Genomic DNA, 24,776 nt, shown 5'->3' with positions numbered 1-24,776 from the left:
AATTAATGCAACATGACCCTGCCACAACCTAGAGAGTCCTTAGCAAAAGCTATACCCCAGTAATAAAAAGCTTAGCCACTCGCTTCTAGTGGTGTTTCCTACGGAGTACTCTGTACCATGCACGCTAATCACATACCTACATAGATCGAACCCAACCAGACGATCCTTACTTACTTTGGAGTTGTGAAAGTTCATAAACATTATCATTCCAGATGTGCTATCGAGCTATCGAAGTGGCGAGTGTTCAAGATGTACTCATACAATGTGTAAGATATGCTGTCCCATGCGACTGTTCCATATTTCCATTGCTACCATCCCCGAACTTAAACCTCGTATGTATCCTTACTCTGCGTGGGTAAATGATTCGGCACATGCCTTCTCCGCAACAGCCAAGATGTCCTGCAGATACTTCTTGGTGTGCATGCAGGTCCAGCGCTGGGTGGGGAGAGGATCCATCATGCCGCGAATGCAAGCCATCAGAGAATCAGCGATAGAGGAGCCGTTGTCGAGGACCAGATCACCCATGTCGACTTTGTGAGCGAAATCAGTAGGGAAGGATGGGCCGGTGGGGGTCTGTCCTTGTGGAGCACGGGTCAAGTCGGAGAGGACCAGCTGGCGCTCCATTTTGGTGTTTAGGCGATACAGGAGCTCGAACAGGATCACTCCCAGGGCGTAGATGTCGAGGGATTCGTCGATGGTGTAGAAAGAGGGAGTGTTTGGGTTTCCGGGGTCAGTGGGGGTGCCGGCTTCACTGTTCACGAAGGGCGGGCGATAGAACTCGGTTCCGACAACACGGTGCACCTTCGCGCCGCTTTGAAGCGCTGACGTGGGAGTTGTTGGGGATTGTTCGGTAATGTGTGAGATGTCGGCGACGAGTCCAAAGTCACCGATGCGAGGATGGCAGTATCGTAAAGAGGTTTGGTGCGCCGATTCGCATGGAAGGCATCCGTCAAGGCGCTTAGTTTCAGGAGAGGAAAGAAAGATATTTGCTGGTTTCAGATCCCGGTGGACGATGCCTTTCGCGTGAAGATAATCAACACCGGAAATAATGCGCATCATCATCTTAAGAGACGGAACAAGGTGGAAACAATGGCGCCGTGGGATTTCTTCATGGTCCAGTGCTGCCTTACCGGGCTCGGGGCTAAGGTACGAGCCAAGTGAGATAGGATGAAGCGACATTTGGATGTGAAGAACAAGAGCTGGGGCATCACGAGGTCTCCGCTGCACCTGCAGCTGTGATGCGTCATTACTGAGGCCATCGGTGAAGATGTCATTGTCAGTACCGCCAAATGTCGACAGTGACGGGCCCGTGAAATCGCGAGGAATTGACTCAATCTCTTCATCATCTTCTCCCAAACTATGAGCGGAGCTCTTTTTTGAATTACGCGATGCCAGCGTACCATAACTCGTCTGGCTGGCACGACTATCCCTGCGCTCAGATGGACCCCAGGCCAATGATCTTTGCTCTGTTGACGGTTCGGATTTGATGTCTGCGGCCGAATCTTCAGAGTGCCCGAAAACAACTCCAAAGCTCTGATCATCATGAGAATCGAGAGTCAAGGACTCAGTCTGGGTATCTTCGGTCTTCACTGATCCTTGCGGGTCCGGTGGCACATAACTTGCTAGACGAGCTTTTTCCACCCACGCACTGTAGTACCTCACTACATTCTTGTGTTCGAGCCGAGCGAGTGTTCTGATCTCCTTCATGATTGCTTCAAGCTGGTTTTCACCCCCACACTGTAACTGTTCAAGGCGTCTCTGACTGATCGGGATCTTCTTCACGGCATAACTCTGTCCGTCGATATGGTTTATCACGTGGTAAACCTCCCCGAATGATCCACGACCGACGATATTGACTTCTGAAAACTCCGAGGCATAGCGCGACGTCTTTTCAGTCGGTGTCTGTGTGTTTTGGTCGAAGAGCGGAAAGCCCACAGGTGAGTTTCCAGAAAGTGGCGATGAGAGAGCTGGCAGACTACTCAAATCAAGTCGAAAGTTCTTAATTGCATCTCTACCAAAGCCAGGGTGTCTTGGAGGAGCGCGAAATTTGGGCGATGGCAAACTGGCGTAGCCTGGATTCGAAAGAATCTGCATGGTATTCGAGGGTTTCGGGGCTAGAGCAAGCTTTCCATCAGAGTCCAGAGGTGACACCTGTCCCTGAATATCGCCTATGTTCAGATCCTCCAATGCGCTTATGCCTAATAGATCGAGGTTGTCCCGGTAATACTGCCTAGCAGGCCCCAGCTCCTCTTTGTGCACACCGGTGGCCACAACGCCGCGCGATGACAGGAATTGGGATTTATGCTCGTACATCCTCTTTCCCAGGGCCTGTGATTCTGGGGAATCGCGCGAGTATTGCATATGAGGTTGCTGGATATTGAGTATATCTGTAGCCCGCGTAATGCAAAAGAACTCAAGGAGTGCGGCCGTCAACATGCTGGAATGGCGATCCGCGCCAACATCAAGCCCCTCTATACTGCCTTGATCACCAGGTTCATGATCTCCCCGGGTCAAGAGTGGCGGAGTTGTTGTGCTCTTGCCCTTTTTCTGGGTCTTCTGCGCCGCGGAGTCAATCGTAACCTCAGCAGTTTCAATGCCATCGTGACTCGAGCTAGACTCAGAATCCGAGGACGAGCTGTCGGCGGCAGATCTGAACATTGACATTTTGAGAGTAATTGGTGTAATATGTGCAAATGAGTGTAAAGAATTAGAACCAAGGCCACATTAACGCCACATGAGAAGAGTATGACTCGGCCATCTAGTCGCCGGTCATCCAACAAGGGCGTATGAACAAGATGGAGTCGCAAATGAAAGATCTCCAAAACCACTGAAGGCGACCAGGTATTGTGGAAGAAAATATTTTTGGCAGCCTTTTTGAAATGGTGATGAGTTGGTCAACAGCGATCGAGGGGTAGCTCTCAGTAGCCCTAGTGGAGCTCCAGCAAATCTGAACGCCTTTGTGTCGCGTGGGATTTGCCCAAAGAAATGAGAAAGAAAAAAGAAAAAATGCCACGAATTCTACTGGCAGTTGAGGGAAGCGGTAAACATATGGAACTGAGTCAATCCCAAGGGCTTCTATGAGATTCTAAAGCCAGATAGATGCCAATGACAGGGCGTGGGGGAGAGTCTAGGCTGTCGATGTGCAAAAAGCCCAGGCAACTGCGAGTAGATCAAACCACCTGCGCTTCCAAGGGTGCTTGGATCATGGCAACCCGATCATCGCAAATAACAGTTCTGAATGATGCCGAGACAGAGTTGCCGCGGCGATTTTGCGTTCCGCCGAGAACACAAAAGAAGCTGCCAGACCCTGTGACATGGGTGCCTGAGGCTGCAGGAACCCACGGCCCCACGTCAACGATTCACCCGCAGTCATGCAGTAGAGACTGACCGTGAACAGGTCAACCTGGGCCAATATGCCTACTGTCGGCTATCTTTCGGCCTTCTTTCGGCCTATCTGGACAATAATGTCGGCTTTTCATGGAGCACACTGACGTATTTCACGGCTACTTGCGGCCATTCCTCGTTAGCTGAGTGGGCGGCACTATATATAGACCGGAAGACAAGTACTAGCGGTTGAACACGAGGTCCGGAATAGCGACATCGGCCTTGGGAGGGACAGAACTCTTAAGTGGCTCTGACCTATAAATTCGGTACCCGGTTTGTTGCAAGTCCAGTACTCAGATCACGCAGACGTCGCTCACATCATGGCCGCTCCCCAACCCACCTATGACATTGCCATCGTTGGCGCTGGCATTGTTGGCTCAGCCCTAGCCTACTTTCTGTCCGTTTCGGAGGATGGCAAGAAAGTGGCTTTGCTCGATCGCTCTTTCGAATCGTTGAAAGGGTCCACGGGATATGCACCCGGCTTTGTCGGTCAATACAACGAGTCTAGAGTTCTCACTCAGCTTGCAGTTGACACCGTGAAGGAGTACACCAAAATACCCGGGGGTATCGATATTCTCGGAGGCCTGGAGATTGCCACAAGTCACGAAGGTGTGGAAAGGTTGAAAGGGAGATGTGCGAAAGCCCAGGAGGCTGGCCTGGCCGCGAAAATGATATCATCCGAGGAAGCAATCAGCTTGGCCCCGAATTTGGTCAAGGGGGGCAACGAGGCCGCGCTTCATTTTCCATGTGACGGGTCGGCAAACGCTATTGGGATAACGGCCTTTTATAAGAAACAGGCGCAGGCAAACGGTGTCCAGATCCTTCAAACAGACGTTTCACAAATTAGTCAAGCCAACGGTTGCGTGCGGGGAGTCATGACCTCCTCCGGATTCATTGATGCGAAAGCTGTCGTTGTCGCAACGGGGATTTGGGCATCAGGGCTTTGCGAACTCGATATTCCTGTCCCAATCATACCCGTCGCCCATCCTTACATGTACAGCGAATCCCATGAGCCAAACCCACATAAGGCACCTTGGGTTAGATGGCCTGAATACCATGTTTATGCCCGCGACCATGGCACCTTCTATGGCTTAGGCTCCTACAACCATCAGCCAATTTCCCAAGAACCGAAGGACAGTGCCCATGGTGACTGGATTGAGCATTTTGACTCAACTTTGAACCGTGCTTTGCAGTTCCTACCGGGGCAGACGGGATTTGTCCCTGCGAAGAAGTTCAACGGTATCTTCTCCATGACACCCGACAATATGCCACTGGTAGGAAGTATTCCCTCTGTCGCGGGACTCTACATGGCAGCGGCGGTGTGGGTTACGCATGCAGCAGGCTCGGCCAAGTTCCTGACTCGACTCTTGAACGGAGAGAATGTCGATGAGAACACAAAGAAGGCACTAGACCCAACCAGGTTCCGTGGACAGGATCTAGCGCAATTGAAGCAGGAATCATTGGACGGTTACAACAGTATCTACAAGACGCAGGAGAATGGGCGGCAGTAGGATGCCTTTCAACAGCGCTACAGGGTTTGTTCTTATTGGAGGTATCGAATTTTTCCAGATAATAAGCATGCATTTTGGTTTTTAAAGTCAATCTCCCCGAGTCCCCATTGAGCAGACCATGGCGCGTGAACGGTGGCTTTTCCAGGCCGGCAGCCGCCGTACTAAGTGCTTAGTCTATTCTATTCTGTCTCACATAAAAAACAGAAAGGATTATTTTCTGCCACCGATAACCTCCCAGATCGTATATAAATAGCTCTTTATAATCTGATATATTATTTTAATTGATTTTTATTTATCTTATAAAGGGATAAATATAGTAGTCAAAATTCGGGCGGCGAAATGACTTGAACAAAGGGATTTATTCTTTCAGTTTTCTCCCAAGGGTCTGCTGTTACATACGGAGTATATCCGGCGCGTAGATCCTGGCGTTCCAAAGTACTTAACAATGGTCTAGGAAGATCCACACATCGGCGCTTACAGTGTATCCAACCATAGCTGCTTCCGTCACCTTTTTTTGGTAACTCAATGTGATTCTTGCCAGGTTCATGCAGCCACCCTTGATGCTTGGCATGCTGGGCGGCTGGTCGACAAGAAGCTGATTGTGGTGGAGACGGCGTCGCCTGGTTGATGCAAACCATACCGGAGGCCTCACTGCCATTCCGTGTGATGTGACCGGGCTGGCTATATAAGGGCCCTTCCCTCTCTTTCAAAGTTTCTAGACAGACCCTATTCCCATCATCTTCTTTCACGTTGAGATCATTTAAGACTGATACTTTTACCACTTTCAAAAAATTACTTTCTAATTTCTTCCTCTATCGCGGCAAATTTTGTTACTTTTCTTCATATTACCTTTGACTCATTATCGTGCTCAATTAGACCATGGCGCCAAAATCCGACCAAGAACCGCTGATCAACAACAACCCCCAGCTTCAGACTTACTATCACTCCCTTGAGTCCAGAATTGGATACCGCTTCCTTCTAGGTGGCACTCGTCACTTTGGTTTCTACGAGAATGACACCTGGTGGCCATTTCCTCTCAGCAAGGCTCTCAGGGCAATGGAAGACAAGCTAGCAACATGCTTAGACCTTTCGCCTGGTTCCTATGTCCTTGATGCCGGGTGTGGAGTTGGAAACGTCGCTTATCACTTGGCGACCAAGCGTGGTTTCAAAATCCAGGGCATCGATATTGTCGATCACCACCTATCTAAAGCGAAACGAAATATTGCTCGCAGGGGTCTTACCGATGACCAGATTGCGGTTCGAAAAATGGACTACCACCATATCGAAAGCCTTGGATCTCAGACATTCGATGGCATCTATACAATGGAAACCTTTGTGCACGCCACTGATCCCAAGGCAGTCCTAGCAGGGTTCTTTCGCGCCCTACGTCCCGGAGGCCGGATCGCTTTGTTCGAGTATGACCACGAGCTCGTCGACGGGTCTCCAGAAAAGATGGTGCATTCCCTGGACAAAATCAACGAATTTGCTGCAATGCCGACGAACAGCGTGTCAAACCCGGGGGTATTCAAGCAGATGCTTGAAGATGCTGGGTTCACAGATGTGGTCGTGCGGGACTTTTCGGACAACATAATACCGATGACACGACTGTTTTGCATGCTTGCCTACATCCCATATCTCATGGTATCGCTATTTGGCATGGAGAGGCATTTTATCAATACTGTCGCGGGGGTTCAATCCTATCGCGGCCGCAAGCATTGGCGATTTTTGGCCATCTCGGCGACGAAACCTGTTGAGATAGAAAAGGCCGAGGGATTTCAGTCCGTATCCCCGGTGTCAGATGAATCAGTCTAATAGACGCACCAAGGATGTGCCACCGTAAATTACCAGTTTGTGGCTCTTAGCATATAATTGAAGACCGTACTTTAAGGAAAGAAGACGACATCGAGAGTAGACAAGAAAATCATTGCCCAGACAGGGTTGACGCAGCAGCGACAGCCGTTATACCGCATATGGCAACCCGTCCGCCCACCGCGTCGCTTTGTTTTCTTCTACCCTTGACTGATCTACAGACTCCAAACATTTGAGATCTAAAGAATCATCACACCAGTACCACTTCACCATGGTTAAACTGCAGGACTTGCCGACAGAACTCTTGTCACATATTGTCTCCTATGTTGCAGATGATCATTCTCTCGATCAAGCATCGTTGAACGGCCGTTCAAAGGACGACAAGAGATCTATGGACGACGACGACGACGACGACGACGATATTGGTGACATCGTTGCATTCAGAGATTTGTATAATCTTTGCTTGGTCTCACACAAATTTCGAGATTTGGCGCAGCCTCTGTTGTTCCAAGATTTCGACGAGGACTATCTGACAGGGGATAATAGAAGCATTATCTGTTTTACCAGAGCCGTCACCCTTCGGCCGGATCTAGCAGCATGCGTCAAAACTGTTGATACCAGTTCTACTGGGATTGAGCTCCCCATGGACATGCCACATCCACCAGAAAGGCTCCGCCCAGAGGATATCCGATTGTTCACGCGGGCTGTTCAGGATCTTGATGTTGGCGACGACGTGATGAAATGGCTCATGGCTGTCGAAAATCGCGATCTCAGTGTCTTCCTGGCTCTACTGCTTAGCAAAACCCCGAATGTCTCGACCCTGGCCATTCCCGCAGGTGAATTTCATATGAAACCTGTATCTCATCTTTTCACCCAGATCCCGTCGTTCTTGTCAAAGCTCGAACATATTATTCTTGGTGGGGATCAGCTATATACCGGATATAATATGGCCACGTATCAGGAATTCTTTAACCTCCCGCTTCTGAAAGATCTGATAGTAGACTATGGGAATCTGGTCGAGGCCAATTGTCCCCGATGGGCTCGCGGCTCACTTTCAATTGAATCGCCTCTTTTCAGACTATGCCATATTGACTGTGGGAGTATGAGGAGATTTGTTCGAGGATGCAGAGCGCTGAAGTCGTTTACACTTGCCAATTTTTCGCCGGACCCACGACAGGGAAGATACGACGAAGACGGTCGAAAGCAGTTCAAGGCTGCCCAGTTGCACGCAGAGCTCTTGGCCCACAAAGATACTCTGAAGTTCCTTCGTTTCGAACAAAACCACCCAGATTCTACCAAGATAGGTTCTCTCCGCGAGTTTTCCGTCCTCGAAAAGATCACGATCCAGCATCAATTGCTCCCGGCGAAACCTCAATTTCCACCGTCCCTGAAAACCCTCTACGTCACAGACTGCAATACTTCGATCCGTAACATGGTACAGCATGTCGCAGACGAATGTCGCCAGGGACTTCTACCTGCCCTCAAGACATTCAAAGTACTCACACTCGATATCACGCAGCCCATTAAACTGCCTGGGCAGCGTATACCAAATGGCCAAACCCCGGAGCAATGCTTTCTAAGCATCAGGAATAAATTCATTGGCACCAACGTCGAGTTCCAAATTTGTCCGTACGCTATCGAGGATGATGATGAGGATGACTTTTATGACGACTTGGACCCTTATGAATATAATTATGATTCGGAAGATGACTTTTATGGTGCACCCATGGGCGGATCACGAATGGCCAGCGCGCTGCTCCAAGCTTTGAGAAGTGAGGGGTATGACATGGGAATGGGAATGTGAATGCAACTCAATTGACGTTTCGATACGGGTGGGCGCAAAAAAAACAATGAATTCAATGGCTGGATCCTTTTGAATTGCTATTAGCTCTTTGTTTTCTTTCTTCCTTTGTTTGTCTTTTTTCGTTTCTTTACCCTTTGAAACGATTGAATAATCAGTTTAGTAAAAGTTTTCGGGTTTACGGGAGAAATGGTCAGTTTGGATTACTGGAAAATGGTTTAATTCATACATATTCACAATATAATCTTGCCAGGAAGGCACATTGAAGACAAACGAAGACGGTATCTGGGGCGAAAACTAATAATAGTCCATGAACATTCCATTGGAGAAACGCTATTATCTCTTTTATATACTTCGTCGGGCTAGTGATTAAGACCGTGATCCGATTTCGAGGCTTCGGTTGAGGTAGACGATGGTGTTGCAATTCCTCACAGCATACACAGCAGCATGAGAAGCCTTATAGATGAAACTCTCAGCAAAATTATGGCAAATAGAAATCCATTCAGCTCGTTGCTGAAGACGAAGTGCTGCAGTCCTATCACGGAGACCGGAACGCTGCTTAGTAACGCCACTCCCCGATAGCGCGCTATCAACACGTGACCTCTGGGCAACGCGTAAAGAGGCGTCACGGAAGGCGCGAACGAGACACGACCTTGCAGGTATGAAGCACTGTGGCCGCGACACAGCTGCCATCTTCAACCATAACACCTCCGCTGCGCCCGACACCATCTGATTATTCGCGCTGTACATTTCTGTTTCTAACTTTTGTTTCTGTTATATATCCAATTGCCTGTTCGCCTCTTTTGCATTACATTGAATGAACCCTCGTCATGCCTGAAGCTGTCGCTATGCCCCAAAAGCGGGTTCTGGGAGACGCAACGAATAATGCGCAAACCGTCGTGAACTCCCCCAGCTCGCTTAAGAAGCGGAAATTGGACGCCGGTCCTCCTGTGAAGCTCAACTCGTCGCAGAACACCCAACGAAAAGTCCCTGGATCAAGCCGGCCGCAGAAGAGCCAGTTCGAAGAGGAAGTCTTGGAAAAGTTGACCCAAGACATAAGTGGACTCAAAAACAACAACTCGGAGAAGGATCAGCAATGGGAACGACCGCCTCTGGGTGAATTTGACCCGACGAAGGAAAATGTCTGCTTCCAGCAGATTGACGCTGAAGAGGGGACCGTTGCAGGAGGAAAGACTGCCGTTCGGCTTTTTGGTGTCACCGAGGTGATTTTCACGCTGCTGGAATCGCCCCGAATGGATTGCTAATATTTGTAACAGGCCGGTCAATCGGTTTTGCTTCATGTCACGGGTTTCCAACACTACCTCTACATCGCCGCGCCGGTGAATTTCACGAAAGACGACTGCGAGCCTTATCGAACTTTCCTGGAGAACAAACTCGGCCAATTTCAACCAACGATACAGTCAGTTCAAATCACAATGAGGGAGAATATTTACGGGTTTCAAGGAAATCAAAAGAGCTGGTACCTGAAGATCACAGTCACAGACCCGAAGTATATCAGCAAAGTTCGAAGCGCTCTCGAAAACAATCTTTCCACTTTCAATTACAAAGGGCTATGGAACAACTCCGACACCGGTCTCCTTACGTTCGATAATATCCAGTATCTTCTCCGATTTATGATTGATACAGATATCGCCGGCATGGCGTGGGTCGAGGCGAAGGCAGGGAAGTACCGCCTCTTTGCTCCTCACGAGAAGATGTCAAATTGCCAAATCGAAGCAAGCGTGGACTACCGTGATCTGATTTCCCATCCGCCTAATGGAGAGTGGGCCAAAATGGCACCGCTACGTGTTCTGTCTTTCGATATCGAGTGCGCCGGACGGAAGGGCATATTCCCGGAGCCGAACCAAGATCCTGTCATTCAAATCGCCAACGTCGTCACCCGCTACGGAGAATCGAAGCCCTTCATTCGAAATGTTTTTGTCTTGGATACGTGCAGCCTGATTGTCAATACGCAAGTTCTCGAGTTTGAGAAGGAAGAAAAGATGCTTATGGCATGGCGTGACTTTGTCGAAAAAGTTGACCCTGACGTGATAATCGGTTACAACATTGCCAACTTTGATTTTCCCTATCTTCTCGACCGAGCGAAGCATTTGAAATGCTCCGGATTCTCCTACTGGACGAGGTTGAACGGGGTTCAATCGCAAGCCAAAGAGACCAACTTCTCCAGCAAGCAGATGGGCAACCGAGATACAAAGTCCACAAACACGAACGGACGAATCCAACTGGATCTTCTTCAACTGGTTCAAAGGGACCACCACCTGCGAAGCTACACACTGAACTCTGTTTCTTACGAGTTTCTCGGAGAGCAGAAGGAAGATGTGCACCATACTATGATCACTGAACTATTCAATGGAACGCCAGATTCGCGGCGGCGTTTAGCAGTGTATTGTTTGAAAGATGCATACCTTCCACAACGTCTCATGGACAAGCTCATGTGTCTCGTCAACTACACTGAGATGGCCAGGGTCACGGGTGTTCCATTCAACTTCCTGCTATCACGTGGTCAGCAAGTCAAATTCATCAGTCAATTGTTTCGCAAGGCTCTGGAACAGCAGCTTGTTATACCAAACACCAAGTCGACGGACGAGCAAGACTATGAAGGTGCCACGGTCATCGAGCCGGTACGTGGCTACTATGGCGTGCCTATTGCCACCCTTGATTTCGCATCCCTGTATCCCTCCATCATCCAGGCGCATAATTTGTGCTACACAACTCTGTTGAACAAGAACAGTGTCGAAAAACTTGGACTAAAAAAGGACGATGATTACATTGTGACTCCAAATGGCGATATGTTTTGCACGGCCAAAGTACGGAAGGGCCTACTGTCGCAGATTCTCGAGGAACTTCTGACGGCAAGAAAGAAGGCAAAGAAAGAGCTAGGAATAGAGACCGACCCGTTCAAAAAGGCCGTGTTGAACGGTCGACAGCTTGCTCTGAAGGTTAGCGCTAACAGTGTCTACGGTCTTACCGGTGCGACAGTCGGAAAACTGCCGTGTCTTCCCATCGCCAGTAGCACGACTAGTTATGGGCGTCAGATGATCGAAAAGACCAAGCAGGAAGTGGAGGCGAAATACACCATCGCCAATGGTTATTCCCATGATGCAAAAGTCATTTACGGTGACACGGATTCGGTCATGGTGAAGTTCGGAGTGGCCGAGCTGGAAGAGGCCATGAAACTCGGCCAAGAGGCTTCGGAATTCGTTTCTTCGAAATTTATCAAGCCGATCAAACTCGAATTCGAGAAAGTCTACTTCCCCTACCTCTTGATCAACAAAAAGAGATATGCAGGACTTTACTGGACAAACCCCAAGAAACACGATAAGATGGACACCAAGGGTATCGAGACCGTGCGCCGAGACAATTGCTTGCTTGTCCAAAACGTCATCGAAACAGTCTTGAACAAGATTCTGATCGACCGAGATATCGATGGCGCCCAAGAGTATGTGAAGGAGACGATATCCGACCTGTTGCAGAACAAGGTCGATATGTCGAAACTGGTCATTACCAAAGCTCTTTCTAAGTCGGATTATACGGCCAAGCAAGCTCACGTTGAGCTCGCCGAGCGAATGCGAAAGCGTGACGCAGGTTCTGCGCCCACTCTTGGTGACCGTGTCGCGTATGTCATTGTCAAAGGCGCGGGCGGCTCGAAGAACTACGAGAAATCCGAGGATCCGATTTATGTGCTGGAAAACAACATTCCTATCGACACGAAGTACTATCTTGACAACCAACTGGCAAACCCACTTGGCCGTATTTTCGAGCCCATTCTAGGCGAGAAGAAAGCCAGTCAGCTTCTCACTGGTGAACATACTCGATCGATCTCCGTGGCCGCACCCACAATGGGAGGACTTATGAAGTTCGCGAAGAAGACCCAGACTTGCCTGGGCTGTAAAAAGCCACTTTCTGGCAAGAGTGAAATGGCCGGTGCTGTCTGCGAGCATTGTCGCCCCCGCATGGGTGAGCTTTATACGCGCTCGTTGAACAAGGTATCGGATCTGGAGGTTCGTTTCGGACGACTGTGGACTCAATGCCAGCGCTGTCAGGGTAGTTTGCACTGCGAGGTGATTTGCTCATCCCGGGACTGCCCTATTTTCTACATGCGCATGAAGGCCAAAAAGGACGTGGAAGATGCGCAGAAAGAAGTTTCTCGGTTTGATTTTGACGCGGCTGCTTGGTGAGATTGATGTCTTGGGAGACTGTAGAACCATACCACTATTTGAATTTTCTGCTGGGGAATCTGCTTGAACGGCGCATTTGGAATGTAGCAATGGGCTGGTCCGGGATATACTGTTTTACGATCTCATTTATCTAGATATGTGTAGGATACACAGATGAATCATAGTTGTTTATTCTAATTCACTCTCTACTGTATGCTCTGCTTAGTCCCGGGCGGAATTCCATTGAGCAGGAAGGCTTGGCGTTGGCCTCCACATTCCGACTGCCGATCATCCTGGAACTTCTTCCCGCTTTCAACTTCACATCGACTTTGCTCCGTCCCATTCATTGATCGAAATGGCTCCTGTTCGTACTCAGCCTTCGCTCAACCCCACCGTTGAAGACGTAAACGAGGATATGGGACACGGCGCAGATCCGGGGGATCCTGGTGGAAATGGCAAGCAGCTCTCATGGCCAGAGGTGAGCTTGGTACCTGCATCAACAGCACGACATACATTAGCGCAGCTTTTGCTCATTGGTCTGTCCTAAAGATTTTCGCTCGTCATGAGTCAGTTCTCTCGTCACACCTCGATATGCTGTGCTCTGTAAAAGGCAACGTTACATCGGACGCGGACATGTTTCGAATGGTCACGACGATGGCTGAGAAAACAAATAAACTCATGACACAATTCAAAGTCATGAAGTCGCAACTTGTGAGTTCGCTACCACCCTGCCTATTTGCCCCCCAAATAAATATTAGCATATTCCCCTCTTGTCAGAGTTTTTCCCTTTTTTTCTTTTTTCTTTTCTGTCCGCTGCCGGGTTACAGACGAGCTGACTGAACATAGCAAAAACCAAGTAAGTGCGATGCTCCCAATGCACGATGAGGGAGTCCATAATAATAATAAGATAAAAACCTCTTTTGCTCTACAAATCTCACTAACAATGCAATAGAACATAATGCATTCACCTTAGCCCAGGATAAAACTACATCATTTTCTTCTGACACACCTTTGTCGACTTCAACATCATCACATGATGCGTCTTCCCGCTCAAGTCACTCGAAAGAAAGAAAAAAGCGGCCTGGGAAAGATGAATCGAACACTGTTAATGATGACGACTTCCCCGCCGAGATGCTACGCTCGCAAAAGCGTAAAAGGGTTGATGTGACCTTACCGGGTAATGACGAGAATGTGAGAAATGTGACTCCCGTCTCAATGGAGACGGAGGATATCTCTGAAGAAGTACAGCGACGATTGAAAATAAAGGAAGAAAAGCGAAAGAAACGAAATGCGAAGCCAGAAAAGAGGAAACGAGATAGCCTTGCCTCGAATGGAAGCACCTCTTCTCCCGGGGCCACCTCCAAGCCTAGAAAGAAAGCGAAGATTGCCATCGTGGGTGCCCGTGATGAGGAAGCAACCTCGGGGGCGACAGGCAATGGTGGTAACAGGATACGTCGCTTCGACGGCATCTCGAACCCTGATTCCATTGCGACAGCTCTTCAAGGATCGAAGAGACAGAAGCAATAACCAGGCCTAAACACCAACTAGCCTAACAATGTCAAAGTTTTCAATGGCAGCTTTCTTCCTCCTGTTGCAACATATGAGCTAAGAACTCTAATTCGGGTGCTACAATAGCATCAAATTGTAACTCTTTCGGGGTTGTTTCCTTGAAGAGACCCAAGTACCATGGCCGAAACCACCCCGTTACGACAGAACACATAACAGCGGTGGCCATCTCATGAGCGAACAATTGAGTGAATATGACGACTTCGGGCTTTTGCTCCTGATAAAAAGACCCCGATCTCCCCCAACTCTGACTCCTTCTCTTTTTTCTCTCCATCTCTCTGCGATCCATCTATCTAGATTCATCCCACTGAGATTCTTCTTTTGCAACTCTGATTCACCCACCGGGGCAAACCACCAAACTTTTATCAGTTCACCACACAAGAGATAAAAGAGTCTCGAAAGTTAACTTATCGCCAAACCCTCCATCAACACGACAATCCGCTCACCTTCTTTTGGCACCCGAAATGGGAGCGTTGTTTTAAATCAAAAACCGTGATTGTATCCAAATCAAAATCTGGCATCCGAACAAACAAAAACTTGGCATCCAAACGAAAATTTGAGCAACTCGGCAAAAAGTACTTTTTTTTAACCTTTTTTCACTCACGAAGGAAATAAAGGGATCCGTTTCAGAGAATAGGGCAAGCCTTTCTTCTATTATTGTTGTGATCCTCACCTCGAACTACTCAGTTAGTCTTGACGGACGTCTCCAATCTTGTGAGGCGGATTGATACATCGTTTGGCAAATCCTTTGTTTAGGAGCAACAGCATGGCTTCATTCAACAGAGAAGGGTCCTGGAGCACTCGCTCGGGCCAAGGTCTCGAACAACATCCACAAACTGCCCGGTTTCCCCCTCATATATCCTATGGGCCAAATGGCAGGAGACCTCGGGGAAACAGAAACAAGAGAAGAGGTGGCTCCGGCCACGACGAAGATCGACATCAACAGAACTCGTCCCGCCCCTTCGATCCGCGCGCAAGCCACAATGCTGCAGCGAGCAACCATACCCAGCAGCAGGCCCGCCGGTCAGGGGTAAGAAACTATCCGACCAAACCTCAAGGAGAGAACCGTGTCCAGCGTCCTCCGCATCGAAACCAAAACCAAAACCCAAACAGAAACAACAACCGGAAGTTTAACAATGTCGTGAGTAGATGCCTTTACTCTAGCAATGATATACATGCAGAGGATGCTAATTCAAGTCTAGTTCATCCCAAGAGCGGGAAATTCTAAAGGTCGCCGGCCTCAAACCCGGTGCCTTATCGACCCAGATGGCGACGTTGTGATGAAAGATGTATCTGAACGCTTTCGACAGGAGATTCACCGGGAAGATCCTGACTCGGACGTGGAGATGATCGACGTGTTTCTGCCCTTGGAGCATCCGTTGATCCCGCTGGTCCAGGCTGCGGCCCGATCGGCACCTCCTAATGCCCGGAAAAACCGAAACAACAAAAGATTCGGGAGACGGGATGCTGATGGCGACACTCTAATGCTTGACGCTCCCCCTCTCTAGTGAGATGTTTTCAGATCCAACCTCACGGGAAGGTCAGGCGACGTTGAAACTGGACATAGGTGATATCGAACATACATCCACCGAACATAGGCATAGGCGCTCCTCGCGTTACCCCGATATTATGTGCTTTGACGCAGCTACCTGGTCCTTGGCCTTCCCCGACCTTTTTTTTCAAGTTTTGCAAAGTCGTTAATCCATGCCCGCAAAGATGCTAAGACAGAAAAATCCCGCCCGCTGGCCGGATATGTCCCATTTGCACAAATAAAAAGCCAACCCAAAGACCAGCGTGCTGGTCGGTCGATGTTTCTCGTGTGTTTCGTCGAGCTACAATAGTAGAATCTGGCAAAGAGGCTGCTGGCTGCTCCCGTGGTGGTACCCAGCGTGGATGTTGGCCCAGTCTATCCCATCAATTTTCTGCCATTCATCGATTTCTTTTACATGCTACCGGACTTTTTGGCAAATGTGGACCACGTCTGGCTAGCCGCCATGGCATCAAAACTTTTCTTTTTTTCCCCTTCTTCTTCTTCGCCGCGTCCTTACTTTGACTTTTGCATCTTCTATTTACATCGCAATTGTACTGGGTCTTGCATCGTCCTCTTTTTATTCTCGTCTTCCCCTTTCTTCTCCTTCAAGATTCCTGCGTTTACTATCACACCACCATTGTCCTGAGTGTTGCAGTGACTTGATTGTTCCGACACCCTTCTATTTCAGTACTTTCCCGAAAAAGGAGTACCATGTTTAGCTACAGTCTCTGGCCAAGGCTGTAGCGGCATTCTATTTTCAGCCTACGGGCTCTTGGTATACAAGCGGAGGAATCTTGGGACAAGCCTTCGGGCTCAGATAGCCTTCGGGCTGAGATAGCCTACGGGCTCATTATGCTTCAAGCGGAGGAATCTTGGAACATGCCTACGGGCTCATCATGTATCACGGGGGAGTTTTGTATCTTGGACAAGCCTTCGGGCTCAGTTTGCATCAAGTGGAGGAACCAAAAGGAACAAGACCTACGGGTCAGATATCAAGGGACGGGATGATTGCAGCAGTGGCAAAAAGAAAAAACCAGACGCCACCGGAAGAGATCAAAGTCGAGTCCACAAAGGACCGCTTTGAACAAGATCATTTTGTATTCTGTCGTCCCGGTCAAGGTTTTTACCTCGCACACATAAGACTAAAGGATGTGGCCAGGATGTTTCCCTTGATTCCGTCAACACCCAAATGGGGGGACCGCACTTTTGTACCACATAATATGTTTGGGATAGTATGTGCTTATTTATCTAGTGGAATGGATGACTTCGTCAACACCAGACATTAAATTTCAGTGATAATTGTAACAATTGGGACATTTTCGGTTCTGATGATACTTTGTATGAATGCGAATAGAGCCAGTAGAATAGCCATCGTCATAGGAACGGGTCAATCCGAGAATAGTAAAAGAGAGGGTGTTTGTGTTTCCAGAGCAGTCCGCGCACATGTTTCAGTGTCTTCGATATTGATCATTCAAAATGACCGATATGTGAGGCATGCCATCTTTAACTGACGGAAGCTAGGAAGTGGCTTTTCGGATATAACAGGCTGTGTCACCCAAAACCCAATTAAAAAGGCTGTCAAAATCATAACGGTCGTAGTGGTTTATGATCATGTTGACCACGTGTGGTGTGTCTGGATTTAACCTTGTTAGACTTGACTTGTTAGAGAGCGTATAGTGATGAATCAATCTATTCGGCTTGTCAAAACTCACCCCATTGGTTGATATACCCTGTCCCAGATTATGATCGCCGGCAACCCGAAATCCCTTGTTATCTGCTTGATTGGGAAGGATGCGGCACACGAGAATACAACACTATGTCGGTCGATCTGTAGTAAGGCTTCTGGGCTCTTAAGAACAGTGATACCAAGCCCTTGCAACGTTGTTACATCGACCTGTGTGTATGAGGGTTCTTGGACAATGCAGGTAATCTGCGTCCCCTGGAGCTGCTCTAGATCATCTTTCAATGTTGTCAACACTGCGTGCTGACCGGCATGCCGCGGTTCGAGTCTAGTAGTATTGTCCGAATCGTCAAAGAACATAATTGGCCCACATCCAAAACCAAGAATTTTCGTAATATTCGGCGGCAATTGGTTGTTCTGCAGTATTGAGCGAAGACGACGACGAATTCGGTCTTCTCTCCACCGTTGATGTCCTATCCTATAGGCATTTCTTACCATCGCTTGCCCCGGAAGAGTTAATGGGTAGACAGGTTGCCCAGTCCCGACGTATCGCCGCACAGCGAGGTAGCGGATTTGAATTGTGCAATATGCTTCTTTCATAGCAAACTGGTTCCAACCCCGGTGAAAAGCGGCCGGCGGGATAATAAACTGCAGGAACGGTTCTTGCCTTTTGAAAGGTAAGTTACGCCGAGGAACTCGAGTGACAAGCATCTTTCATCGACTATCTAAGAAGCTCTTACAGTAGATATCCTTGAGTGCTGTTGATGCGTCGAGTGTTCCCTGTCTCAATTCGATATTCCAGTCTCGATCCGTCAACCCCACAGACAGAGACTGTGCCACTTCTCCTCCCTCCCCTCAGTTGCCTGGGATTATTCAAGCGGCCGAGTATATTTATAATCGCACTCCTTGTAAAAAGGCGCTTCTGTGTAGTGTATAATCTGTTGTATAAAGTCCTGACAGGAGGCATACGAGTGGGCTTTTTGTGTTTTGTCTTGAAGCCAAGCCATCTTGGTCTCTCGCCTCGAACTATTATGGTTGCCATAGCGAAGAGTCACGTAAGCTGATTCAAGGGAAAAAATAGACAGTTTGGGGTAATGATGGATGGGATTGGAGAGGGAGAAACAAAGATGAAGGCGGATGTGAGAACGAAGGAGGGAGGAAGAGAGAAAGAGATGGCGGAGAAGGAAGGCCTAAGGCAGACTGTTTGTCTCCTTCCATTTGCTGGGCCATCGAGCCTCGTTGGAGCCCTCGGCTATCAGAGGGCACGAAGGAGGAAGGAAGGATTGGACTGGATTCATGAATCGGAATAATTAATGAAAAGAAGACCTAATTGAATGGGTTCATGCTATTTTGTCTCCTATCTCGACGACTTACACAGGGCAATTTTAGGACAAATAACAACTCTCTTATACTTTCAGTTGTCTATAATGCTTAAAAGCCGTTAACCAACAGCTCAAGACCTGGTAAAATTAGGAACACTGGTAGGGATTCGGTATCGTGTTTCTTGCTGTAAAAGGGTCGCCGAACAGCGCAATAAAACACGCGCTTCGGGTCGAAAAAAGGTGTGGTTTAAAATCACAGTAGGGATGGAGCAGCTATCTACCATCTAATGCGACTAAAACAAATGAGTCGAAATAAAGAGAATGTCATGTATTTATTGCTTTCTCACGATCACAGATGCCCATAGATCAAATCCCAAAGCAGTATAGCCTATCGACCAAATCACCTGACCCCGCCAAGACTGCCATGCTGGTCTCCCGAACGCGCCGTAAATTTTCACATCTCGTTGGATAGCATCATCTCGTCTATCGCAAGATCGCAACTCATCTCCAGACCTCAAACAAACCCATACACCTCCACCCTCCAACCTCCGCGGACCGTCCCACACAAACCCCAAGATGTCCACCACGACAGATCCCGAAGCCAGCATGCAAGCGCGCCGCGAAGCAGACTACGAGCGCTTCAAGACCTACGCGGCGATGACCTTCCTCGTGGCATCACCGGTGCTGATCGCGCTCCCGCCACGAAAACTAGACCACCTGACCGTCCTCCTGACGTCGGCGTTCTGCGTGTCGGCGAATCATCTCACGCGCGAGCGAACGGGGCGCAGCATCGTCGAGCGCATCGAATCGCGCATCTCGTCTACAAGATCGGCGTTGCCGGCTAGCGGGGAGTTACCGAGTGAGCGGGCGCGGGAAATACAGGCGCGATTGCGGGCGGCGAGGGATGCGCAGATTAAGGAGGGGGGCTTGGTGAGCGAGGAGTTGGAGAGGTTGAAGGCGAGGCAGAGGCAGGAGAAGGGGGTGTTGGAGCAGGTGTGGATGGGTGGGGAGGAGGAAGGGTGGAAGGAGAGGAGATTGAGGGAGGAGCAGCAGGCGCTGGAGGAGGGGAAGGGGTATGGGGATCTGATCAAGGAGCATATTTGGGATGTGTGGACTTGGGGGGAGAAGGAGGGTGAGGAGAAGGGGAAGGATGAGAGTGGGAAGGAGGCTTGAAGTCGGAGGCTGTGCTATGCATATTGTGTTATTATTCTGGGTTTGTATATTATGGGTTATCATGTGCATGTAGATATGTGGCGTTTGGGATCTCTTCTCTTGTCTGTATTAAGATGCATGATTTCTACAGTTTTCCAAGTTATACTGTCTATTTCTTCAGGCAAGGTGGTTCATACCATACTATGAGTGATCTAGCATGAATGAAACATATTATTATCTTGCAATCTCTTGAGTTTGAAATAGAAAACCCAAACTGATCGTTTACAGCACAGATAACTCCAAGCACCTCCCATCGATAGTGGAAATCCCCGAGGCCCTGTGTATTTCATCGCTCGACTCTCTATCCACGGGAGGACCAGTTCTCAGTATACGCAATAATTGGCTGAACTGGATTAAAAAACCAAAATAATTTCTATGTAACGAAAAAGGGTATAAACACTAGCCAGCACCAGCACGCCTCACAGGCACACATCATTCGAACCCGTCAGATCTAACATTCCTCATGACCGTCACACCTCATGACTTTGTTCCTGCATGCTTTGTTGGGCATTATAGAGACCGTGGACATGGAATGGCTCTAACAGCACTCTTCGCAGCATTCGAAGCAGCAGAGACCAGCGCAGCTATATTTGTCAACCAACCGGTTAGTCTGATGACACTCAAAGCAAATGAAAATAGAGTACTGTGAAATTGAAAGAAAGACAACGGCATAGAGAGGAGAAAAAGGGAACATACACTCCACAGCAAACATCACCACCTCCACCACCGCGCAGCTTCATGTTCTGTTCAGAGTTCTAGGAGAAAGGAAGATATAGGTTAGTTTCCAACCACCGGATGTATGAGGAAGAGGAACCATACAGGCTGCTCAGTCACAACTCGCTCGGTGCTGGGCGCAGTAGGGCACGAGGGCTGCTGCATGGTCAGGGTGTTAGGGTCCCAGGTGGCTTGCTGGGGCTGTTGCTCCTGCTGCTGGTTGGAGGAGGACTTGAAGAAGTTGAAGAGGCCCATTTTGATTTGGTTTATTGGGTGGAGCAGGTGCAGGTGTTAAGACGGCGGGTATGTCGAGTAGGTAGCAAGAGGAGACGAGAAAGAAGGTGGAAAATGGAGAAAACGCGGATGAGGGGAGTTATTTATTCAGGCCCAACAAGAGCAGCCGCACCCCAATTGTTTGATTTGTTTTCCAGGCAGAAAAAAAAAGAATAGAAAAAGGTAGACCTGATTCAGTTAGATTAGGCCGTTGGTTCTGACCAGCCATGGGAAGCAAGGATTTGATCATTTACCTTCCTCCCCTGAACTAGGGCCCAAAATTTCCCATCGCTTATGACCAGTCAATGGATGCGCATGCCAATTGCAAGGCGCTCTTGACGGACTGTGTCAAATTTGGTGGAGGCGAGACAGTCATCGGGGTCTCTCGTTGGCTGATTGCAGTTGCTAGGTCCACGTCACGGCTCAGCCCTGTCGCTGTACGTTTCTGACACTGTGGAGATGATGACGCTGTTCTAGAGCCGAGATTCCCGATTGACTGTATTCAGAATAAAGGACGAGGTCCTTTTATATGGAATATGGGTTGAGTTGGACGAACGCCTCCTGGAGAGGCCAGAGGATCGGATCCTTGCCCCCATATCGCTCAGGAGGATCATAGGACATCCCATTGCTGTGTTGGTAGAATCAGCCGGTCAAGAGAAATGCCTCACGGCTCACAGGGAAAGCTGGGCAGGCAACATCATTTCGATCGTCAGGCGAGCTAAGCTTTGGTCAAGCTTTTGTCCGCCAATCAGCGCCCCGGCTATTCCTGCCTGAGTGGGGGCCTCGCAGCCATATTTTTGGGGCCAACACTCTAGGGGCCTTGGGAATCAGGCAGATTGGAGGGAATGAATGCAGCGATAACCCAGATAACAACGTTTGAATTCCATTCTATGATTGAACCTCAGGAGAGGAGATTTCAGGATAATTACATGATTGGATCATGCCATGATTACTAACAAAAGAAAAAATGAAAAAAGAAATAAAAAAAAAAAAAAAAAAAAAAAAAAAACTGAGGTCGAGGACGACGATGAGAGAATCACTAGGACTTCTTCACCTCGCGGAGGTTAACCCCCACGGTGGTGCTCTTTGGCAAGTCAAACTTGCCCGCCTCGTATTTGACAGTTCCGTCTGCGTGGTATCCAACTGCCTGGATTAAGCCTCCGGTCAACTCATCGATGATCTGACCGTACTTGTCGCCGTTGTTGATGTCGCAGCGGGTGCTAGGAGACTCGCAGTGGGCAATGAGAGCTGCAGTGGTCTTGAACCTGCGAAGGCAGTTGGGACACCTATAGTGTTTTGTTAGACCAATTTATCTCCTACGGATTACGGGGTGGGAATACATACTGGACAACGCGCTTCGAGCGGCTCTTTTGCAGAACATGCTCTTCGAATTCATCTCGCTGGCTGAAGCTGGAGCCGCAAGGACACACGTACTGGCCACTGAAAGAATTGAGGAAGTTGGTAGCCTGCCAGTGCTCATCCATCAGGCGAAGGGTTTGACCTGCATTAGGGAGCGAGATACCAAACGGGCGATCTCCAGGCAACGAACTGCCGCCCAAGGCCGGTCCCTCGCGCGCATTGCTCTTCCAGGCGGATTTATCCTTGCCCTGGGACGAGGAGATCTCCAATCCTGAGAGACTCATCAAGTCACGGGGCAAATCGTTGTTACTGCCACTAAGAGCAGGCCAGTGTTGAGTCGCCAGGTCGGCAGAGGCATGGGCAGCAGAACTGGCGTTCACGGCGAACGGCTGATTGGTCATGGCCTCGCGGTTCTTTTCCGCCAGCGATTTAACCTTGACGCCACCGTCGACGTCGTCGGCTTCGGCAGGATCGGGGATCAGAGGCATAGGTGAGCCCTCGCCGGCCTTGAGTGCTTCCTTGATCATCAGCTTCTGGGACTTTTGCTTCAGAATGACTCCTTGGCTGATGTAGGGACACTCGTCGGCTTCAAGGTGGCGCATCAAGCCGCTAGCGCTCCTGAACTTTTCCTTGCAGCCGTGGCAAGTGAGGAGTTGCTGGGTGTGATGGTTCTGTTGGAAAGAGTGAGTTAGTGAGAATAACTTACATTTACAATTCATGGTTCAAAGACTCACCTGGCGAATGTGGCCATCGCGACCACCTTCAGAACGGAAGTTCAAGCCACAGATTGGACAGACGATGTGCTTATCGCTCTTGATCCTGTGGATTAGGAAAGTCTCCTCATCGTCAAAGTCCTCGTCACAGGTCTTGCAGTACTCGTGATTGATATCGATGATCTTGTGTCTCTGCATCTGCATGACAGAATCAAAAGTTTGAAGGCAGCTAGAGTAGGTGCAGGGGACCTTGGTGGGAGTTTCAGGAGCCATTGCGTAGGATAGCCCGTAAGATGGACAGAAGTTGGAAGGTCCAAGGATAGGTGGGTTGGTTGCAGATAGTGAGGGAAGTTGAAGACAGAAGGAGATCGAGTACAGGGAGGAAACTTCAGTGAGAATAGAGATGGGACTTGGGAACGAAGAGGCTTGTGAACAGAGAGGCTTGGGAACCGAGAGGCTTGGGAGCAGAGAGGGAACTTGGGAAGAGAGAAGAAGATTGAGAACAGGGGGAGATGAATACAGAAGGAGATTCACGACAGATGAAAGAAGTAAAGATCGAAGATAGAGTGATGGAGTCAGGAGATGAAGAAATGTTCTACAGGCAGAGGAAAAGTGAATTCACTGCGCGAAGTGAGAGGGGTGGGGAGAAAGAAAGGCGAGGAGAAACGGATTAAGAAGGAAGAGGCTGGCAGGTGGAAAGAGAACGTCAGGCCATCCATTCATTATTCGTTCTGGAATTGTCTCGAAGTTAAAGCCTCTCATCGCGTTCGTCTCAGACAATCCAAACAAAGCGGTTATATGTATCAACAGACAAGTCTCGCACAATCCCAATGATATCCATTCCCCTTTCAGCCCTGAATCTTATTTCCAGCCCTTCGCAAACAACAACCAAATCCTTCTAGAACCTAGAGAAGGGCAACCTGGACCGAATCGTCAGTACATACATTCTTTCCACGAGCAATCTAATCCATGAGCCATATAACAATGGCATTGAAGAACAGCCAAAGAAGGTACAAAGGTAAGGGGGAAAAGGAATTGAAAGAAACAAAGAAAGAGACTTACCACTTCCCCCTGAGCGTAATGACCGCCCAGTTGTTCCCATCCTGATCCGTCTCCTTCTCCACCTTGGTAGAAAACGAGATCGCACTCATGATACCGTCTCCGAACTTCTCGTTGAGCACCGCTTTATACGCATATCCGTAGTTCTGCACGATCTCATACAACCGGTAGATGAGCGGTTCCTTGGGTGGCATCTCCACAGACCGGCCTCGATCCGGGAATCCGCTCAGCTGAGTCTCCAAGGTGCCATGGTCGATGTCCAGCAGGCCGGCGAGCTTCTCGATGTCTTCCGGGGAGGCCTTGGCTTGGCCGTAGAAGATGGCAGCTGTGGCGACTTCGTTGCGACCGATGTGCGAGGCGATTTGCTCGAAGCTGAGCTTCTTGGTCGCCTTGGCACTGAAGAGAGTGGCGGATGAGGCTGGGAGGCCGGGGTGTTGGGTTGTCTGGGATGGATTAATTGATGATGAGCTTGGAAGGATGGAAATGGGGTCATACGTCGAGAGTTGCGATGGAGGACATTGTGGGCGATTTGGAGTACAGCTCGATATAACTTTCTGGATGAGATAGAGTGGAATTATGGTGTTACACAAGATGAGAGCAGCCTTATCTACGTGGAGCAGGAACGATGTCATTCTTAAATAACGGCGCCTGTCATGCTTCTCC

At 49.0% G+C, this 24,776-nt stretch overlaps 11 protein-coding genes across 11 annotated transcripts; 7 read left to right on the top strand and 4 right to left on the bottom strand.

Annotated features, from left to right (window-relative positions):
• Window positions 1–342: 342 nt before the first annotated feature.
• Window positions 343–2,664, bottom strand: P170DRAFT_356166 (putative protein kinase; the record flags this gene model as incomplete). Its single annotated transcript, XM_024844130.1, has 2 exons — window positions 343–1,357; window positions 1,475–2,664. 2 exons carry the CDS (start codon window positions 2,662–2,664, stop codon window positions 343–345), a joined length of 2,205 nt encoding a protein of 734 aa, XP_024706504.1.
• A 727-nt stretch (window positions 2,665–3,391) lies between these two features.
• On the top strand, window positions 3,392–5,140 carry P170DRAFT_436274 (NAD(P)/FAD-dependent oxidoreductase). The gene has a single exon (XM_024849126.1). The coding sequence runs from the start codon at window positions 3,705–3,707 to the stop codon at window positions 4,893–4,895; it is 1,191 nt and encodes a 396-aa protein (XP_024706503.1). The 5' UTR covers window positions 3,392–3,704; the 3' UTR covers window positions 4,896–5,140.
• A 469-nt stretch (window positions 5,141–5,609) lies between these two features.
• On the top strand, window positions 5,610–6,774 carry P170DRAFT_436273 (SAM-dependent methyltransferase). Its single transcript, XM_024849125.1, has one exon. It carries the CDS (start codon window positions 5,775–5,777, stop codon window positions 6,705–6,707), a length of 933 nt encoding a protein of 310 aa, XP_024706502.1. The 5' UTR covers window positions 5,610–5,774; the 3' UTR covers window positions 6,708–6,774.
• Window positions 6,775–6,975: 201 nt separating this feature from the next.
• Window positions 6,976–8,508, top strand: P170DRAFT_425457 (uncharacterized protein; the record flags this gene model as incomplete). Its single annotated transcript, XM_024847634.1, has 1 exon — window positions 6,976–8,508. One exon carries the CDS (start codon window positions 6,976–6,978, stop codon window positions 8,506–8,508), a length of 1,533 nt encoding a protein of 510 aa, XP_024706501.1.
• A 672-nt stretch (window positions 8,509–9,180) lies between these two features.
• On the top strand, window positions 9,181–12,845 carry P170DRAFT_406904 (DNA-directed DNA polymerase delta POL3). The gene is made up of 2 exons (XM_024846655.1): window positions 9,181–9,728; window positions 9,783–12,845. Exons 1-2 carry the CDS (start codon window positions 9,336–9,338, stop codon window positions 12,702–12,704), a joined length of 3,315 nt encoding a protein of 1,104 aa, XP_024706500.1. The 5' UTR covers window positions 9,181–9,335; the 3' UTR covers window positions 12,705–12,845.
• A 165-nt stretch (window positions 12,846–13,010) lies between these two features.
• On the top strand, window positions 13,011–14,212 carry P170DRAFT_436271 (uncharacterized protein; the record flags this gene model as incomplete). Its single annotated transcript, XM_024849124.1, has 4 exons — window positions 13,011–13,161; window positions 13,233–13,394; window positions 13,530–13,539; window positions 13,636–14,212. The coding sequence occupies exons 1-4, from the start codon at window positions 13,039–13,041 to the stop codon at window positions 14,208–14,210; spliced, it is 870 nt and encodes a 289-aa protein (XP_024706499.1). The 5' UTR covers window positions 13,011–13,038.
• Window positions 14,213–15,015: 803 nt separating this feature from the next.
• P170DRAFT_509225 (uncharacterized protein) lies at window positions 15,016–15,757 on the top strand (the record flags this gene model as incomplete). Its single annotated transcript, XM_024854653.1, has 2 exons — window positions 15,016–15,390; window positions 15,452–15,757. 2 exons carry the CDS (start codon window positions 15,016–15,018, stop codon window positions 15,755–15,757), a joined length of 681 nt encoding a protein of 226 aa, XP_024706498.1.
• A 3,540-nt stretch (window positions 15,758–19,297) lies between these two features.
• Window positions 19,298–20,143, top strand: P170DRAFT_406902 (uncharacterized protein). Its single transcript, XM_024846654.1, has one exon. The coding sequence runs from the start codon at window positions 19,360–19,362 to the stop codon at window positions 19,954–19,956; it is 597 nt and encodes a 198-aa protein (XP_024706497.1). The 5' UTR covers window positions 19,298–19,359; the 3' UTR covers window positions 19,957–20,143.
• A 322-nt stretch (window positions 20,144–20,465) lies between these two features.
• P170DRAFT_474741 (uncharacterized protein) lies at window positions 20,466–20,964 on the bottom strand (the record flags this gene model as incomplete). The annotated part of the gene is made up of 3 exons (XM_024853175.1): window positions 20,466–20,579; window positions 20,706–20,750; window positions 20,815–20,964. The coding sequence occupies 3 exons, from the start codon at window positions 20,962–20,964 to the stop codon at window positions 20,466–20,468; spliced, it is 309 nt and encodes a 102-aa protein (XP_024706496.1).
• A 1,057-nt stretch (window positions 20,965–22,021) lies between these two features.
• Window positions 22,022–23,327, bottom strand: P170DRAFT_356280 (putative C2H2 finger domain protein; the record flags this gene model as incomplete). The annotated part of the gene is made up of 3 exons (XM_024844140.1): window positions 22,022–22,268; window positions 22,327–23,012; window positions 23,076–23,327. The coding sequence occupies 3 exons, from the start codon at window positions 23,325–23,327 to the stop codon at window positions 22,022–22,024; spliced, it is 1,185 nt and encodes a 394-aa protein (XP_024706495.1).
• Window positions 23,328–24,112: 785 nt separating this feature from the next.
• Window positions 24,113–24,632, bottom strand: cyn1 (putative cyanate hydratase; the record flags this gene model as incomplete). Its single annotated transcript, XM_024853174.1, has 2 exons — window positions 24,113–24,556; window positions 24,609–24,632. 2 exons carry the CDS (start codon window positions 24,630–24,632, stop codon window positions 24,113–24,115), a joined length of 468 nt encoding a protein of 155 aa, XP_024706494.1.
• Between the last annotated feature and the right edge of the window lie 144 nt (window positions 24,633–24,776).

The sequence above is a fragment of the Aspergillus steynii genome, assembly GCF_002849105.1.
Source record: "Aspergillus steynii IBT 23096 chromosome Unknown P170scaffold_3, whole genome shotgun sequence".
Classification (NCBI taxonomy): Eukaryota; Fungi; Ascomycota; class Eurotiomycetes; order Eurotiales; family Aspergillaceae; genus Aspergillus; species Aspergillus steynii.
This window is presented reverse-complemented; position numbering and strand designations above follow the sequence as displayed.